The sequence below is a fragment of the Schistocerca piceifrons genome, chromosome 6 (assembly GCF_021461385.2).
Source record: "Schistocerca piceifrons isolate TAMUIC-IGC-003096 chromosome 6, iqSchPice1.1, whole genome shotgun sequence".
NCBI classification, from domain to species: Eukaryota; Metazoa; Arthropoda; class Insecta; order Orthoptera; family Acrididae; genus Schistocerca; species Schistocerca piceifrons.
This window is the reverse complement of record NC_060143.1, coordinates 142,250,886-142,271,457: the sequence shown is the minus strand read 5'-3', so window position 1 is coordinate 142,271,457 and position 20,572 is coordinate 142,250,886. Positions and strand designations below refer to the sequence as shown.

Genomic DNA, 20,572 nt, shown 5'->3' with positions numbered 1-20,572 from the left:
AATAGAGTGAGGCAAAAACGACTGTATACATTCCTCCATTCCGTATCAGCCCTAATTTCTCGTATCCTATCTTTGTGTTCCTTACATGTGATGAATGTTCGCGGCAGTAGAATCGTGTGGTAGTCAGCTTCAAATGCTTCTCCCTAAATTTTCTCAATAGTGTTTCTCGAAAAAGAGCTTCGCCTTCCCTCCAGGGATTCCCATTTGAGTTCCCGAAGTATCTCCGTAACACTTACGCGTTGTTCGAACCTAACGGTAACAAATCTAATAGCCCGCCTCTGAATTGTTTCAATGTCTTCCTTCAATCGGATCTCGTACGGATCCCAAACACTCGAGCAGCACTCAAGAATAGGTTGAACCAGCGTCCTATACGTGGTCTCCTTTACAGGTGAACCACTCTTTCCTAAAATTCTACCAATTAACTGAAGTCGATCATTCGCCTTCCCTGCCACAGTTGACACATGCTCGTCCCATTTCGTATCGCTTTGCAATGTACGCCCAGATATTTAAACGACTTAACTGTGTCAATCCGGATACTAGTAATATGTATCCGAAAATGATCTGAAGGTGACTATAGCTCAAACGGGTAATGGTGAGTTGTACAAATTGTGGGGTCAAGGCGGATCTTTACAAATAAAGATGAGAGCCTCTACAGAAGTATTCAAGTCTTAACAACATCTACCAACATGATCACAAAGTTCACACTCCGATTAACGAATAGATGTAAGTTACGGTATGATGATAAAAATAACTGAACGAACAAAGCACGAACTAAAAAGGAAAGTCTCTGGCTGATTAAAACTGTTTGTTGGACCGGGACTTGTACCTGGAAAATTTGCCTTTCTTGGGTAATTGCTCTACCGACTGAGCTATCCAAACACGGAACGCCCTCACAGCTCTACTTCCGCCAGTACCCCATCTTCTGCCTCATCTCCTAGGAAGTTCGAAATCAGCGTGCACTCCTCTGCAGAGTGAAAAATCATTCTGGTGTTGAGAGGAAATGGTTCAAATGGTTCTGAGCACTATGGGACTTAACATCTCAGGTCATCAGTCCCCTAGAACTTAGAACTACTTAAACCTAACTAAACTAAGGACATCACACACATCCATGCCCGAGGCAGGATTCGAACCTGCGACCGTAGCGGTCGCGCGGTTCCAGACTGAAGCGCCTAGAACCGCTCGGCCACACTGGCCGGCGGTGTTGAGAGGAGATGGGAATAATTTAGTCTTGGAAAAACCATTCCCAAAAGGAGGAATAGTTTGGTAGCACATGTGCTGACGTATCCTGTCTAACAGTGGAGAAAATTGGAACAGGGTGGCGAAGTTTGTGTTACTGAAAACAACAATTGAAACCTATATTTATCTTGCGTAAAACTAACATGTGGCAGTATCGTATACTGTTAGGATTTTTCATTGAGTTTTCATTGAACAAAAAGCTTAGATCGAGATTTCCCCACTCCAATAACTGCTGAGGAGATATAGCGCGTGACCCATTAATGACTACTACAACTGATCTCGCTCCTTTTTCCAGTGGAGGAATACCATTACTCGGAAATGAAATGAATCTTCAGGAAAGATCTTTCATTCTACAGGGAAATGTGCACAGTTTAAAAAGTTCCTGAAAGATTTTTCGTGATACCGTTCCTTCCACGAGTGCTAGTCGAACAAGCCATAGGAGAACACTTGCAAAGTTTCTGGGTTTATGAGAAAGATAATATCAAAACTAAAACAAACTAAAACAAGATTGCGATTCCGAGTCCCGATACGGCACATAATTTTAGTCTGCCAAAGTGTTTCAAAATAACTCACCACTGCAGAGTGAAAGATTACTTCTGGAAGTACCCTCTGGGTTGTGGCTAAACCATTTCTTCGGAGACACGCTTGTCCAGTAATGTAAGCAGGAGAGCTGGTGTGAAATTTGGAAAGTAGGAGGGAATTTCCAACAGAATGTGAGGCTGTGAGATCGCACCATGAGCCGTTCTCGGATAACTCAGCAGCTAAAAGTATTTCCCGCGGAATTCAAGGCTTTAGTTTCTGAGTTCCAATCCGGCAGACAGAGATCCTTGACGGTTGGCCGTTCACGTGTTGTTGAGCAGTGAACTGGCGAGTAATCTGTCGATTGTTGACCTCCTAGCTACCAGTGGTGACCAGTGGCACAAGTTTTACACAAATCGATATGTTCACTGTAGACCCTGTACGGTGACCCTTGAAAAGCCTAGAAAACACATATCTTTTGAGTTGTAGTTTTCCCGGGCACAGTTCTCATTATCTGATTGCTATCAGACGCACAGGAAACTCACGTTTCGCTAATCTTGTGTTACCAAGGCGACCACTCACTTGGTCTTTTTCTTCTAGCAGTTTCCACAGCAATCATCTGGATCAATCGCGGTATTACTCATTCAAGTCCTTAATTTCAACTACTGTTTTTATCCTTCACTGTTTTCTCCGTTATTGCATTAAATAATATAAAGTAAGATATCATCAAGTCACTGTGTTAGTTGTCAAACTCCCTTAAGACTTTTTTCAGCCACATGCTTGATAATGTCTTCTGTTGCATCGTCTTTTGGAATTTCTTTTTAAAATTATGAGTGTAAACGTTAAATGACTGTGAGTGCGTGTTGTATATCGCTTTTCGATCCCACAGGAAATTATAACGTTCAGTTTGTCTTTTGCCACTTAATGGGCCTCATCTTCTTGTTAGATGCTTTAACATCATGTTGTGCACAACAGTTGTGGTTGCAGTATGAATGGTAATCGTGTGTTGCATAATGTATGTCATGTGAGAACACTTTTTATTGTTCGTAAGTAAGTATCAGTTTACGATTAGCTTACCACATACGTTTTTGGATTTTTTGCGTTTTTACTTTCTGTTGTTTCGCTATCTGACGTTCGTATAGTCCCTGGATGATGGTTTAAGACATGTCGAAATAAATAAGAAGTTAAAAACAGCTCTTTGTTATGCGTTTAGTACGATACATTACTGCTGTTAACTGCAGACTAAAAAAATGTACTTGTTTTGATGTTGAGGGCCTAAGAAAAGGACGCAAAGTGGGATACGCTACTGGTTGATAGGTCTCTCTTTTCGAAGGCATTAAGGTCTCCAGCCGATGGAAGGAGTGCCATTTACAAGGTTTTATGTTATCATTCCACACTGTGATCAGGTGATGGAATTTAATTCAGAATGATAGGACGGAATTTGTTGACCAGAAAATGAACACTGTCACTTCTAAAGAAAGACATCGTTGCACCAGTCAGTATTTTAAACTTGTATTTTGTTAAGCAGTACTAATTTCGAGCGCGGCTCATTGTTAAGTGCATAACAGACGTGGCAACATCACCATTGTCGAACAGAAATCGCATGCCGTGAGTAGCTGTGTATGGCACGCTATTACTCTTTGACGAGTGTGAGGACCCACATCTGTTAAGTACTTAACAATGATCCGCGCTCGACACTAGAACTGCTTTAAAAAATGCAGTTTTAAAATACAGCCTGGTGGAACGATGTCTTTCTTCAGGTTTATCGAGATCGCGGCGCCCATACGGAAGAAGTTGACTCTCAGTTCACCTCTCATTATCGACCACGAAAATTTCTTTGTCAGAAATCGAACCATTTACATCCAATCCGAATGCTATTGTGATTCCAGAGACCTCAGTCATGGGGCGGGGCATTTATTCGTTATTTTACCAGCTTAGTCTCCTTACAGAGATTATGCACAGAATTTTCTCTTGCCTTCTCTACTTTGCAATAAGTTCCTTTCGCACTGTATCTGACCATTTCCAATAAAACTTTCTAATCTCCTTATTTGGCGCTCTCGTAGTGTACTTTTCGTACTACAAAACTTACAATTTATAACTTTTTCTCTGTTCAAGTCAATGTTTGAAGCAAACATATTTTATTTTTACTGAAAAAAAACCTTTTTCATCTGAGCTAGCCTTTTCATCTACGGCGTTCTTGTGCGATTTTGCATTGTAAACATAGGCAGCTCTTCTACTATACCTTTTTGTGGTTTTCACGTTGTGTCTCGTTTGCGTTCAAGTTTTTCGTTTTGTGCCGTACGTAACTTGTTAACAGCACTTGGTACATTTAGCCGGAGTGGCCGAGCGGATCTAGGCGCTACAGTCTGGAACCGCGCGACCGCTACGGTCGCAAGTTCGAATCCTGCCTGGGGCATAGATGTGTGTGATGTTCTTAGGTTAGTTAGGCTTAAGTAGTTCTAAGTTCTAGGGGACTGATGACCTCAGAAGTTAAGTCCCATAGTGCTCAGAGCCATTTGAACCATTTTGAACTTGGCACATTTAACGTTTAGTTATTTTCAACCGGGCGGATAATGTTAGCTGCAGATTTCATGACAGACATAACTTTACTCGTAATTTTACCCAAGTTTTGATTTTGTTTCTAGCAGATGGATAGTTATTATAGAAAATTATTACAGACCAGCAACAAAGAAATGCCGAGGATCTTTACATGCGTCGACGCCGATTTAGTGAGACGCCATTGCCACCGCCTACGCCCATCTCGTCCGCCTTTCGGAAGGCGACTCGTCCGCGGAAGAACACCAGTCGCGCGCCGGTCTGCGTCGTTTCGCGGCAGCTTCCTCCACGGACAGCCGGCAACATGAAGAATGGACTCTTTAGGACCCGTTAATTGCGTGTTTATTTACCTGGCCGCCGGGGCCGGCGACCGAGCTTTTGCCTCGCACAGAGTTTTCGGGTCAGTGACAGACCGCCACGTATGTGTTTGTCTCTGCTCCCGGTCCCAGGAAAAATCCCTACAAACAGCGGCAAATGATTATGCAACGCACGTATTCCACTGTCCATACTGACTTCCATTGAGTGCGCACCTTGGAAATCAGCTATTTGCTTGTATGTTGACAGCTTACACCGACGGAAGAAAACACTGTCTTGTAGTCCGTGAATAACGTTGCCGACCAGTGCATTACACGCCGGTGTTATTTATTAAGACTTTGTACCTTGAGAATTGCAACGAATGTTCTGACTGCGAGTACAGTTAAGCCTAGATGAAAAAGAACCGAACTGGCAATTATTTTACGTTTCATTGACTGTTTATTTACCAGCGCTTTTCGGAAAGTAAGGAATGATAGGTCGTGACATGCAAAATACAGTGAAAATCAAAACAGTTTTATTTGCAACAGTTAGCTGCAACTTCCAGCTCCACAGCTCCGATCCGACTTAGACGTTTATCGTAGCGTTGTACGAACTTTCCAATACCGTCGTTATAGAAGGCAGCCGCCAGTGCTTTCCGCCAATTCTCTACGCTGGCCTACAGCTCGTCGTCTGTGCCAGAATGCCTCTTCATAGCCAACGATTCATGTGAGCAGAGATGAAACTCAGAGGGAGACAATTCCGGGCTGCATTGTGGGTAATCAAACATTTACAATTGAAAACGATGCAGGAGCGTCTTCATTGCCCCTGCAGAATGCGGCTGAGAATTGGCTTGAAGAAGAAGACAGTTATGTAATGTTGGCTACATAGCTTCAGGCGAAATTTCCCACCAGGCCCTCGTACTTGGCGGGAGACACTATTGTTCTACGTATCTTTGCGTGCTCCCTGTGTGCTCAGAACTAAAAAGAACGACGTAACGCGATCGACGGGCGTACTAGAGACACTTCCCAACAAACCTGTGCAAAACTTCATCGTATTTTTACTGTGGTTTCCATTTCGCGACCGATCGTTCCTTACTTTCCGAATAACCCTCGTACATGCCACACTGAAGAGCCAAAGATACTGGTACACCTGCCTGATATCGTGTAGGGCCCCCGTGAGAAATCGGGAGTGCCGCAACATGACGTGGAATGGACTCGACACCATGGTTTCTGTAGGGCTGTCCACAAATCCGTAAGAGTACGAGGAGGTGGAGATCTTTTCTGAACAGCGCGTTGCAAAGCATCCCAGATATGCTCAATAATGTTCATGTTTGGGGAGCACGAGGGCCAGCGGAAGTATTGAAACCCAGAAAAGTGTTCCTGGAGCCACACTGTAGCAATTCTGGACGTGTGGGGTGTCGCGTTGTTCTGCTGGAATTGCCCAAGTCCGTCGGATTGCACAATGGACGTGGATGGATGCAGGTGTTCAGACAGGATGCTTACGTACGTGTCACCTTTCAGAGTCATATCTGGACGTATCAGGGGCCCCACATCACTCCAATCGCACACGCCTCACATAATTAAAGAGCCTCCACCAACTTAAACAGTCCCCTGCTGACATGCATGACATTTCGCTCGATACGATTTGAAACGAGACTCGTCCGACCAGGCAACATGTTTCCAGTCATCAACAGTCCAATGTCAGTGTTTACGCGCCCAGGCGAGGCGTAAAGCTTTGTGTCGTGCAGTCATCAAAGGTACACTAGTGGGCCTCCGGCCCCGAAAGCCTATATCGATAATGTTTCTCGGTAACGTCGAATCATATTAAAGCTGTATCTCGATTTTAAGAAAAGGAGAATTTTTTGATATGTGAAACTGTAGGTCCCTATACAATTAGGTAAGTCAGTCTTAACCGAGCGAGTTGGCGCAGCGGTTAGCACACTGGACGCGCATTCTGGAGGACGATGGTTAAAGTTCCCGTTCGGCTATCCAGATTTGGGTTTTCAGATATGTTTCTAAATCGCTCCAGATAAATACTGGGATAGTTTCTTTGGAAAGGGTCTACTCGATTTCCATCCTAATCCTCTCGTAATCGCAGGTTGTGCTCCGTCTCTAATACCCGCACCGTCGACGGGACGCTAACCTCTAATCTCCCTTTCTTCTTTCCTTCGTTCAGTTCTAAGGTCGGAGGAAGGCAATGATGTACCACGTCCAACAGACTATGTCTGGTAAAGCGCTGTGATGTTGAAATCACCCTCGGGTTACTAATAACTTTACCATAAATAGTAACAAATATTTCAGCTTCATTTCAAGAGACGAAAGGTTTTGCGGAGAGAGAGAGAGAGAGAGAGAGAGAGAGAGAGAGAGAGAGAGACAGAGAGAGAGAGAGACAGAGAGAGGGGAGAGAAAGAGAGAGAGGGCGTGTGCGTGATCGTGTGCGTGCAATGATTCGGGATTCAATGCCCAACCAGGCCTATGATTTTCTATGTAACTCATAGGTTCTTTCACTTTAGGCAGCAATTTACACAGTGAAAATCGCCACGTTACACTGTCATTCGGAATCGACGTTAAACTTTAGGTCACACTACCGGTAGATGGGTAAGTCATTTGAAAGATAGATGGAAGGGAATGCCGTACTATCTCCAGCAGGACAATGCCTAGTAAAGCGTGGCAATGTTCAAACTAATGTGGCGTTTGAGTAGATGTTTATGTAGATTGGTAAGAGACTGCGAGCCATCACAAATACCAGAGTATCGCCCAGTGTCAATGTGGTAGTGGTGCTTTCCCAGGCAATATCAGTAAGTAATGCACCCATCATACTCTACGATTTCTTCGAGCAGCACCATGCTTTACTGGGCTTGCTGCTATAACGCGTGGTATGTCCTTCACTTTCTTCGAAATGTGAACTGACAATCGTAGTAGATTACAAGGAGACCTACAGTCTAGAAACTTATCCACGTGGTGACAAATTTATCGATGCATGTAATTATTCCAATGTAAGTTGGTGTTTATAGAGAAAGAACAGAGTACTAATGGCAGGTGAAATTACACTCCTGGAAATTGAAATAAGAACACCGTGAATTCATTGTCCCAGGAAGGGGAAACTTTATTGACACATTCCTGGGGTCAGATACATCACATGATCACACTGACAGAACCACAGGCACATAGACACAGGCAACAGAGCATGCACAATGTCGGCACTAGTACAGTGTATATCCACCTTTCGCAGCAATGCAGGCTGCTATTCTCCCATGGAGACGATCGTAGAGATGCTGGATGTAGTCCTGTGGAACGGCTTGCCATGCCATTTCCACCTGGCGCCTCAGTTGGACCAGCGTTCGTGCTGGACGTGCAGACCGCGTGAGACGACGCTTCATCCAGTCCCAAACATGCTCAATGGGGGACAGATCCGGAGATCTTGCTGGCCAGGGTAGTTGACTTACACCTTCTAGAGCACGTTGGGTGGCACGGGATACATGCGGACGTGCATTGTTCTGTTGGAACAGCAAGTTCCCTTGCCGATCTAGGAATGGTAGAACGATGGGTTCGATGACGGTTTGGATGTACCGTGCACTATTCAGTGTCCCCTCGACGATCACCAGTGGTGTACGGCCAGTGTAGGAGATCGCTCCCCACACCATGCTGCCGGGTGTTGGCCCTGTGTGCCTCGGTCGTATGCACTCCTGATTGTGGCGCTCACCTGCACGGCACCAAACACGCATACGACCATCATTGGCACCAAGGCAGAAGCGACTCTCATCGCTGAAGACGACACGTCTCCATTCGTCCCTCCATTCACGCCTGTCGCGACACCACTGGAGGCGGGCTGCACGATGTTGGGGCGTGAGCGGAAGACGGCCTAACGGTGTGCGGGACCGTAGCCCAGCTTCATGGAGACGGTTGCGAATGGTCCTCGCCGATACCCCAGGAGCAACAGTGTCCCTAATTTGCTGGGAAGTGGCGGTGCGGTCCCCTACGGCACTGCGTAGGATCCTACGGTCTTGGCGTGCATCCGTGCGTCGCTGCGGTCCGGTCCCAGGTCGACGGGCACGTGCACCTTCCGCCGACCACTGGCGACAACATCGATGTACTGTGGAGACCTCACGCCCCACGTGTTGAGCGATTCGGCGGTACGTCCACCCGGCCTCCCGCATGCCCACTATACGCCCTCGCTCAAAGTCCGTCAACTGCACATACGGTTCACGTCCACGCTGTCGCGGCATGCTACCAGTGTTAAAGACTGCGATGGAGCTCCGTATGCCACGGCAAACTGGCTGACACTGACGGCGGCGGTGCACAAATGCTGCGCAGCTAGCGCCATTCGACGGCCAACACCGCGGTTCCTGGTGTGTCCGCTGTGCCGTGCGTGTGATCATTGCTTGTACAGCCCTCTCGCAGTGTCCGGAGCAAGTATGGTGGGTCTGACACACCGGTGTCAATGTGTTCTTTTTTCCATTTCCAGGAGTGTATTTAAGCAACATCGATGCGTCGAAAGTAGTGCTGTATTGATGATCTCCGACATCCACCCTCCCCACTCCAAAATACAAAAAGATCGTTGGAAGCTTATTTAAACCACAGCTGTTACTTCGTTATTCTGTAGAGCAGCCACAGGCAACGGTGATGCGCGTGCCTAGTTCACATACTTATTTATCCTCGCGGTCTACCTCGTCACGTGACGCGACAGCACCTGTGTTATAGACACACAACGCTTTTCAGAACGGTGGACGCTTTTAGTGATCAGAATTTTTCTGTTTACTTCTAATATATCTCGAAAGATAAACAAAATGTCATTCGATATGGGGGATTAGTGCGCAGCTACTTTTCGACATCGAACTAAGCACACCAGATAAAAACAAAATAATCATCATGAGAGTTCACGCTAGTATAGAATGAAACCACCTCTAGCCTCGATAATGGCCCGTAAGTGTTTCAGAAATGCCATACCCAGCTGAAGCCACTCACTGATAATTAGATCCCGTAGAACTACCAAAATGTGGAGATGTTGGTTTTTAAGTTTAATCAGCTGTCCCAGACATTTTCTGAAGGATCGAGATTGATTGATTTAGCGTGACAGTCGACGGGCGATACTTTGCCTCAGTGTACATCATTCCAGGAACATATGAACGCAGCCTTGTCATCTTGGAAGACGGAAGTGTCCATAGCATAATTATGAAGATATAGGAGAGAGGGCAACTCTTCATCACCACGGATCCTCACATATTACAAAAGTAGATGTATGGATGTAGGTTCCACATCTTCTATTAAACCACTGGATCAGTTGAACCAAACGTATCACTTCTGTTCGGAAGGAGCCACTGTAGGGTTAAGAACCACATACCTCTCAAAGGGTGCGAGTGAAAAAATGATCGTAGGTCACGAAATGCGAATAGCAAGATTATATTCATCCAGTATTTGAAGATGAGAGCACTTAGTGACTTTCACCCATTTCACACATAATCTCAAATCTTTATAAGATTTTTTCTCACTTTACCGCCCCCCCCCCCCACAAAATGATGCAAGGAAAAAAAAAAAAAGATTTTCGCTTACTACATTTTCGCTGGTCATGCAGTAAAACTGTTGCATCATGCAGGACGTTTTAATTTATTACTTCTTTACTGCTAACAATTTTCGGAATACATTCGCAGACAATATGTACATATCCCACTGGATATACCTGCAAAATTATATCATTATATGACATATAGTTCAAGAGATATGATGTCATAAAATAGTACTGCATGAAAATGAAACTAAAGGACGAAATTCGTCAGAGATACAGGTGAAATATGTGTACAAATATGTGCGAAATATGTAAAGTGTTTGCGAAATATATTTGACAAGTGCTTATGCGACCTTTTGAATCTCTGGATCAATTTCAACCAATCTTGGTACACATATTATTTACTGTCTGGAAAGAAATATTGTGGCAGTAAGAAGCAATAACCTCTTTTGGGGTGAGGGTGATAACATGGTGATAGGAAGGAAAGGGGATGAGAAGGTGGTTGGCAGGGAGGGAGGGAGGAAGAGAAAGAGTGGATGCAGATAGGGGATGAGGAGATGCATGGAGAGAGGGGGAGGAGGAAATGGACAGGAGAAATGGAAGAGGAGATGGACAGAGAGGGGAAGGGGGAGATGAACAGGGAAAAGGACAGAAAAATGGACAAGGAGGAGATAGATAGAGAAAGGCGAGATGAGGCTGTCGTAGCGGCCCCTTATTAGTTACAGGGCCTGCACAACAGACAAGCAAGGTGGTCTGCCGACCTCTCTTCAAGAGCTCAGATCGAAACATCGCCAGTGGATGTAAACAACAACACACATTCCGCCTGAACACGGAACTACTTCGTGAAAAGCCATGTGACAGAGATCCACCAATTGGAACTAATGTGGCTACTTGTAGCACTCCGCCGAATCGGTGTTATAAGCATGCCAGCAGAGTCAGACCTGCAGTGTGTACCTACAGCTAGGACAGCTCCGGCCAATACGTACGCCGGCTCTAGCATAATAGACACTCGCTGTAGCCTTCAGTTGAAAGTTGTATAATTGTAATTGTTTAGAGTAGTATTTTGGTAATTATTCTCTTTTCATTGTCTTGTACTCTTATCTGGTTTTTGCCACCAAAAGAATTGCCGTGCTTCATGTTGTTCTTGCATTTGGGAATTAGTGCACGCTAGGAAGGCGTTTTAGTTATAATAAAGTGTGTTCAGACTTGATCGCTAGTTCTTTCCTGCCGACCGCAGGACACTACAGAGGTGATGGACAGAAAGAGAGGCAGAGGAACAGAGAGAAGTGGAAGGAGGAGATGAACGGCGAGAGGTGGCAGGAACAGATGGTCCTGGAGTATGTGAGGAGGGGATTGAGGAGGCAGGAGCAGATCGACCGAGAGGGGGAGAAGGAGACGGATAGAGGGCGAAGGAGCAGATGAACAGAGGGAGAAGAACAGATGGACAGAGAGAGGGGGAGGAACAAATGAACAGAGCAGTGCAGGCGTAGATAGAGAATGGAGGTGGAAGAGATGATCAGAGAGGATGGGGGGGGGGGGAGGAGGATGTAAACTAATAGAATACTGGAATAACTGTATACCCGGGCAACGCCAGATACTCAGCTGATGTTAAGTAAAGTACTCTGTTCATATACACTGTAAGCCCGAGGCGTGGTACGAGAAACACCCGCAACACATCACAGACCCATCTCCAGCCTGGACTACTCTCTCTATACACTGCAGATTAAACGCCTCACGGATGCGCCAGTGCACTCGATTCCTTGCATTATCTGAAAAGAAGCAAAAGCGCAACTCGTCGAGCCACACTACAGTCTTCCAGTCAGCTCCAGGCAAGGGACTATCGCGAAGTACCCGACTCCAGATGTCCGTTACATGCAGTTCCCTTCACAATGTTCGCTCGGAAACTGGTTGAGATAGACGTGCATTACATTAACATGTACCAGCAAAATTCCTGTTGGGTTTGAAACAGACTGTCTGTTAGGATATCTATAGGACACGTTTTAACCACATCACCTCTCGAGTTCTTCATAAGTTGGCGGATTGCAAAATCTGCGTAGTAACCTTTTCAGCTATACACTCCTGGAAATTGAAATAAGAACACCGTGAATTCATTGTCCCAGGAAGGGGAAACTTTATTGACACATTCCTGGGGTCAGATACATCACATGATCACACTGACAGAACCACAAGCACATAGACACAGGCAACAGAGCATGCACAATGTCGGCACTAGTACAGTGTATATCCACCTTTCGCAGCAATGCAGGCTGCTATTCTCCCATGCAGACGATCGTAGAGATGCTGGATGTAGTCCTGTGGAACGGCTTGCCATGCCATTTCCACCTGGCGCCTCAGTTGGACCAGCGTTCGTGCTGGACGTGCAGACCGCGTGAGACGACGCTTCATCCAGTCCCAAACATGCTCAATGGGGGACAGATCCGGAGATCTTGCTGGCCAGGGTAGTTGACTTACACCTTCTAGAGCACGTTGGGTGGCACGGGATACGTGCGGACGTGCATTGTCCTGTTGGAACAGCAAGTTCCCTTGCCGGTCTAGGAATGGTAGAACGATGGGTTCGATGACGGTTTGGATGTACCGTGCACTATTCAGTGTCCCCTCGACGATCACCAGTGGTGTACGGCCAGTGTAGGACATCGCTCCCCACACAATGATGCCGGGTGTTGGCCCTGTGTGCCTCGGTCGTATGCAGTCCTGATTGTGGCGCTCACCTGCACGGCGCCAAACACGCATACGACCATCATTGGCACCAAGGCAGAAGCGACTCTCATCGCTGAAGACGACACGTCTCCATTCGTCCCTCCATTCACGCCTGTCGCGACACCACTGGAGGCGGGCTGCACGATGTTGGGGCGTGAGCGGAAGACGGCCTAACGGTGTGCGGGACCGTAGCCCAGCTTCATGGAGACGGTTGCGAATGGTCCTCGCCGATACCCCAGGAGCAACAGTGTCCCTAATTTGCTGGGAAGTGGCGGTGCGGTCCCCTACGGCACTGCGTAGGATCCTACGGTCTTGGCGTGCATCCGTGCGTCGCTGCGGTCCGGTCCCAGGTCGACGGGCACGTGCACCTTCCGCCGACCACTGGCGACAACATTGATGTACTGTGGAGACCTCACGCCCCACGTGTTGAGCAATTCGGCGGTACGTCCACCCGGCCTCCCGCATGCCCACTATACGCCCTCGCTCAAAGTCCGCCAACTGCACATACGGTTCACGTCCACGCTGTCGCGGCATGCTACCAGTGTTAAAGACTGCGATGGACCTCCGTATGCCACGGCAAACTGGCTGACACTGACGGCGGCGGTGCACAAATGCTGCGCAGCTAGCGCCATTCGACGGCCAACACCGCGGTTCCTGGTGTGTCCGCTGTGCCGTGCGTGTGATCATTGCTTGTACAGCCCTCTCGCAGTGTCCGGAGCAAGTATGGTGGGTCTGACACACCGGTGTCAATGTGTTCTTTTTTCCATTTCCAGGAGTGTATTTTCTTCTTCTTTAGCGTTGTTTCATCCCCCTCGCTTCATATGGGTGAAGGCCAGGCTGTCAGCGATACAAATATCTTGTCTCGTCTATAGCTAAAAATGTGACGCAACGACATTTGTTTTTAAAATTATTAAAAATATAATTGTCATTAATGCTATTAAAGAAAAAATTATAGACTATTTCTGTTTTCAGTTAAAAAATGGAAGATAAAATATGAAAAAAGAAGATAGTGGAGGAAAGTGAGGATCTTAAAATAAAGCACTGCACGTTCAGTTAAGTTGAAGGACCTGCACTAAGAAAGAATGAAAGACAGAAGGTTAGGCATTCCATAGGCTCGTAGGTTGTGGGTATAAAAATGAGGTCCAGTGCGTTGTGGTAGGTGGTGGTAAATTCCTATGGGACCAAACTGCTGAGGTCATCAGTACCTAGGCTTACGCGCTGCTTAACCTAACATAAACTAACTTACGCTTAAGGACAGCACACACACCCATGCCCGAGGGAGGACTCGAACCTCAGACGGGGAGAGACGCGCAGTTCGTTGTAACAGTGGAGATAAGGGTAGATGGGATGGATGTTAGGCAACGGAAAAGAAGTAGGAGATTGTGGAACTGGCTACAGCATGGTATTAAGAGGAACGGACTAGGAAAAGATGGAAAGGAAAAAGGAGCTGACACAGAGTGGAGAAGGGAGCAACAAATAGAGTTAATAGCGCAGCTAAATATAAAGGCGGATTTAGCTGGGGGAGTCTACTGATATTTGGGAGAGGATATAGAGTGTGTGTAAATATGCTGGATGGTTGCACATGTTGGTAAAGGCGCAGCAACGTGTTAGGATTGGAAATTAGAAGGGAAACAATGTATTTGTTGGAGTCGAGTTTGCGGATGGAGTAGGCTATACGAAAGTGTTCATAGTGGATGCGGAGGGGTGAGAATTTGATGAGGTGGTAACGGATCCGTGTGGGGGGAAAGTAAACGGATGCAGAAGGAAGGGCAAAGTGCGTCGCATCCAACGATTCGGAAGGAATGATCCTATGGGCTCCTGTAGTTTCAAGTTGTAAACGGCTCAAGGGCCGTTTCGGTAAACAGAGCAGTTTCGTTGCATTTTTAAATCGACAATGCCAAGACAGTGCAGCAGGCGATCCAGTACATGGCGCGGAACAGTGCATGAGTTGTTTTAGTGTCTGCAACTAGCTGTCCAAATGATATGTTTTAAATATTTCTTTTTGTGTTGCTTCTAATAGAAATTACTGCCAATCGATGTTTTGTCTAAAACTTTTACATCGCTAATCATTTCTTTTGTTATCGGTATTGGTTTGTTTCGTAACAAGGAAGAAAGGGAGTCCGTGTCTTTGGTTATCGTAGCATGTAGATGGACGTAAGTTCAAAGCAGATCAGCTATCATTAATGTCATGAAAAAAGTATTCGAGAGAGCTGCCTTATCCGCTGACATATGGAATCAATATGTTGTTACTATGATTGCACGCAAAACATTTCATATTATGAACAAAAATAAAGGTAAACTCTTCCATTCTTTGTTCTCATTGTAATCACAGAGTGACCCTTGTCTGATGTTACTAATGTATGCAAATGTAATAAGTTCTAGTATCCAAGCCAGAAATTTAGTAAGAGTTTGCAGCGAATAATAATTAGTCCAAAGCCACCTAAACGACATTAGGAAATATGGTAACAAAAAATTATACCAGTTCATATTCATCATACACGAAGACTAAAAGCTGTAAGGATACTAGACTGGTGACTGTGACAGACCCTAGTGTACTAATTATTGACTAATTACAAATGTTGTATTTTTGTACCAGCATTTTTGTCTTCTGCTTTTGTTTCATGCAAGCAGAGAAATGAGGAAGCGAAAGAGAAACCAGCTTTCAATGGGAACGGCAAGCATGAGGAGCTATAAAAATCACGAGATCCTAGATGTGGCGCAGAAATGACATGCGTCACTGGATACGAATAAAAGTTAGAGCTTTCTTTTTTTCCTTCAATACGGTGGTTTATACACGGAGTTCATTATTTTCAGTAATTATTTCAAAATTGATACACCTGCAGTAGCTAGCTAGATTTTCAGGTGAAATATTTGCTAGTAACAAATCCTAGCAGAACCTTCATAAAAAGAAATTTTGAAATACGTTTGGGCAGTTGGAAGGCAGACACTAACTACTCTATGAATGTGCAGGCCAGAGAAAGGCAGTTTTAACTATGCCAAAAAATTGTATTCGCTAGTAGTAACGAAATAATTTAATAATTTTGACTGGATCTGTTACAACTTTTTGAATACATTTACTGCTTTACTTATATTGACAGCGCAAAGTAATGAATGGGAATGGCACTGAAGTAGGGACTCATACTGTCAGTGGTAAATGAGGAAGCATGAAGGAAAATTTTAATGACAAAGTCTTCCTGATGATATAGCATAGGATTTGCAGTACATTAAGCTAAAAGTAAGAAATAGCAATTCTTGAGAGCTAACTTTAACTATTCACATGTACCCTGTTATTTTACCACCTTTGATGTTGCGGTCATGTTACACTCTCCTTCAAACACCGATAAATATTTTCCTTTCCGAGTGCGTTTCAACACTCACAACAGTAATTTCTTGTCGACGAATCTCATTCATATGTTGTGATTCAAAGCGATGATCGTTGCGAATGTCACAAGAGGTTTTTATATTGGTGATATAGTGAGACTTCAGGGAATACTCAATAAAGTTTCCAGTTTTCCACCAGTAGCTGCTGCATTCATTCGTTTGTAGTGCTGATTCGCGATTCATAGCTCTCAATTTTCTGATTTCTGTTCATCTTCTGCTTTGAAAGTCATTAGCAACTGTTAGATCTATAGTAAAATGGCGTTTGTTATAAAGTCCGTCTGACCCCTTGGTTTCATTTGTGGCTGACATTATCAAGAATCAGTAATTTGCTGTTTCTGGTATCGAACTGTTCAACAATCAAAGTCATCTGCTAATGAAAGTTTGCTTCACACGTCATATTTTTCAACAGAGGTAAACAGTAAAACAATTCATCTGCGTTTTATTTCCAACAGAGGATTTCTCTGAGGCAACGGATTTCCCTGAGGCAGTGAACCTCTTCTGCGTAATACAAGTTGCAAGCGATCTGTGTATTAGCAAATGGAAAAGGGTTGCAGAACACCTCCGCCGTTAAAAATAAATTTTCTCACGACATCCGGAAATGGAGTTCTAGCTGTTGAAACGACAGAGAAATATTTTAATCGACCTTTTCTTGAAAGCTCTTGTTGTTTTATGTTATTTACAGAAATGTTAGCAATTCGTTATCAGTTACGTTGCAGTGTTCCACGTAACGTGTAGAGATCTCAACAAAAAGATTTTCCTGCTCAAACAGAATTCAAACTCTCATTGAAAATGTTTCTTTCATCGGAATATGTAAGTTTTTCTCTTAACAGTTGTTTACCACGAGACACTGTTAGCTAGGTCGAAGATGCACAGTATCAGTGCATGTTGATCTGCTGTATATTCTATGGCTATTCAACTTTATGGAAGGTAGAATACACTACTGAATCACAAAGACAACAGCAAGTCACATTTTATAGCTTCCTGCTTACTCGCAGATACGTTTCGACAACATATCCTCTCATTACTGTCCAGAAATGTTATTTTCTCACCGGAGATGAGAAAAATTTTGAAAAAGACGACCGTTTTTCCGAGTGTTGGTCGTTTCAATGTTTTCAGTTTTTTGGGACAGTCTAATTTGATCTGGACAAATTTTTGCCCATACTTTAAAAACTTCATTTCTTTTCAACCTCACATAAATTTCACACATGGGCAGTGATTCATTGCAGATGACACAGAGGCTTGTGAGTAATCTCTTGCGTAAACGAGCTTCGGTTTCCCTGATCCTGCGAAGGAACCGAAGCCTAACAACGACTTAAGCTTTTCCCACGAATTATGCTCCCATGTATTTGTGTGCATCTACATGAGTAATCATAAACTGTTGCAGTTCTGTCGTTAATGAAGTGGCAAAGTTTACATTTCTCTTGATTCAAAAAGTAGTATCCGCTTAATGCGTAGATTTGGCTGAACATTTTTCCTTATTATTTTTATAGTTATATAGCACAGATAAACGCATCAGTTCTATAAATTGGTTAACAAGAAGAGACGTCGTCCGGTGAAGGAGATACAACAATCTATATTATTTCTTAAAAATAAAAATAAAATTATAATTTGCTAATTACCCTTTTCGGTGATTAATAAGCATCTTAATATCTACGAAAATAAACAGAACATTGCCCTTCAGTTAATGTGAACTTACCAGTCTTAAAAAACATATATTATTTAAAAGGTAGTAAAACATAAAGAATCAATATCTTTGCACAATGTTGGCCGCAACACCATTGTTACTAAATGTAACTTAGATCTGCGGAAATATGTGGAAAACTGCCTTTAAGTTAATATGGCTTCACAGTCTTTAAAACATACATTATTTAAAAAGCATTAAAACTTAAAAACAGTAATAAATGTACCATGCTTACTGAAGAATCGGTACCTGAGTACATTGTTGGCTATAACACCATCGTTACGAGGTGTAACTCAGATCTAAAGAAATGATCGGAAAATTCTGTTTCAGTTAATGTGTAAACCTAGCAGTCTTTACAAATATACGAATACGTTATTTGTAAAAGTATAAATATAAAATTAGTAAGAAAACGTACCAAATTTACTATGGAATCTAAGTATAAGGGTTGACGGTACCATCGTTACTAAGCGTAACATGTCAGTAGTGAAAAGTTGGTCAAAACATGGTTGTTAAGGTTTAAAACCGTCAGAAGACTAACCTCTGTTTGTCCATGTCCAGTGCGCCCAGGTTCGTTAGTAAGTATAGTACATTTTTAACTATTTGTACGTTTTAGATTGTTAAGTGTTCGCATCAACTGAAAGACAGTTTTCAGTATTTTTTACATAGATCTATGCTACAATTAGTAACGATGGTGTTGTGGCCCACACCGGACAAAGATACTGATTCTTTAGTAAGCATGGTACTCTTTTTAGCATTTGTATGGTTTAATAATTTTTAAATAGAGGTTGTTAAATTCATATTTACTACAAAGACATTTTTATGTTTGTTTTGATATGAAGATGGTTGTTAATCAGCAGATCCCAGTAATTAGAGAATTGTAATTTTATTTTTATTTTAATCAATACTATTAGAAATTTTTGACAAATTGGTTAATGCTGGCAGTTACTTTGGAGTTAAACATGTGTGCGAGTACATTTTGTACCCACTATAATCAGGGTGTTTTGGTTTATGTTGCCAATTCCTTGATTGTACAGATATGTACTTCGCAGATATGCAGCAATTTGATTTCTACGGAATGTGCCTGACGATGAAACCACCGGAATAAATGAACATAATCAAATACTGCTGTTTGGATTTAATGTCTGACTAAATAGAGTAAACAGTTAACCTATGCACCAATTGGACGACAGGTTAAAACCCTGTAACTAAACGTGATTGAAACCAGAAACCTTGCTTTTCACGAATAATGCGTGGAAGTTAGGTACTGGCGTGAAGCTGTGAAGGAAAGTCGTGAGTTCTGCTTGGATAACTTAGTCGGTAAAAGCATTGACTAAGAAAGTAAAGGTTCCGGGTTCGAGTCCCAGTCTTGGACACTGTATTAATCTGACAGTAAGTTTCAAAATAGCGCACACTCGGCTGCAGAGTGAAAGGTTCATTCTGGAAACAGACCCTTGACTGTGCCTTAACCATTTCTCAGCAGTATAGTTTCTTTCAGGAGAGCTGGTCTCACTGGGTGTGCAGGAGAACTTCTGTGAAGTTTTGAAAGTAAGAGAGGGGTGCTGGCGAAAGTAAGGTTGTGAGGTCTAATAGTTTCAATCTGCCAAAACAGTGTGCACTCCACTGCCGAATGAATAATTCGTCCCTATCCTCTGACTTACCTCCGGTTGCAGGAGGATGTCTCCCTCGTAGAAGCCCTTGTTATAGAGTCCGGCGTCAGTTCCGTTGGATGGAGGGTTGTACTGCTCCTCGGCGTCGTCTTCCTCTGGAAACGGGTCCGGAGCCACCAGTTTATCGTGCACTATTGTCCAGCGCCTGCCGCCATCCAATCCTCTGGCGAGATCCCCATCAAGCTCCGCCTCTTCCGCCCGCAGTGCGCCGTCTGTGACGTCACCGTGCCTCCTGCTGGACCTGAGAAGGGGTCCTGGTGCGGCGTCTCGCAGTTGCAGCAGCAGCAGCAGCAGTAGCGGCGGAAGCAGTCTGCTGGCAGGTGCCTCCATGGCCGTAGGACTCGGACAAGTGCGCAGCCGGTGACGCTGTCCGGCGCTCTTATACGTCTACATGTGGGCCACCGGCGCCTCTTGCGCAAACCTCGGCCGGCCACCACTCATTTGTGAATCGGGTGAAGTGGCGGCGTTCCGAAGCGCCGCTAGCGGCAACTGCGGGGATCCTCCGAGCCACTTTGTCCTCGGATGCTTGCAACAAGACTGGCAATCGGACGGGACTTGTCGGAATAGTTGGCGCGGTCGCAGAGTTTCCAATTGGGGATCTGGTTTCAAAAATCGAGGAGTACAAAGCATGCCGAAATGACTATTTGTAAGAAGCGATTAACATCACCAGCGTGGCTGTCTGCGGAGTGCGACGTGTGAACTTGGCATACTTGACGTAACTGAAAAGTTTCCGGATGGGTACTACAGGAAGAGAGCCGTAAGTGACGAAGAAAGGATCGAAATCGTTTCTTATTAATGGGGAGGGGGGGGGGGGAGGGGAGGGGGCTATTGGTTGGCCATTGCAAGTTCCTTCGGTATGTGGCGATTAATTTGCACGTAAACTGACGAGCTTCTTTATAAGATACGTGCGTCTGAGATTGTAAGTTGTATATTAAGACAAAATACGAGAGGTAGTCATAAAGTTTTAACTACCACCTCGAAAAAATTAAATTTACATAATTAATTTTTTGTTTGTTTG

General features: G+C 44.4%; 1 protein-coding gene across 1 annotated transcript in view; it reads right to left on the bottom strand.

The window, feature by feature from the left end:
- The window catches only part of LOC124803196 (meprin A subunit beta-like), a 70,007-nt gene extending 50,123 nt beyond the window's left edge, over positions 1-19,884 (bottom strand). The window contains exon 1 of the mRNA XM_047264377.1: positions 19,546-19,884. Coding sequence (XP_047120333.1) covers positions 19,546-19,884 — 339 coding nt within the window. The remainder of the gene's footprint in view (positions 1-19,545) is intronic.
- Positions 19,885-20,572: the final 688 nt, after the last annotated feature.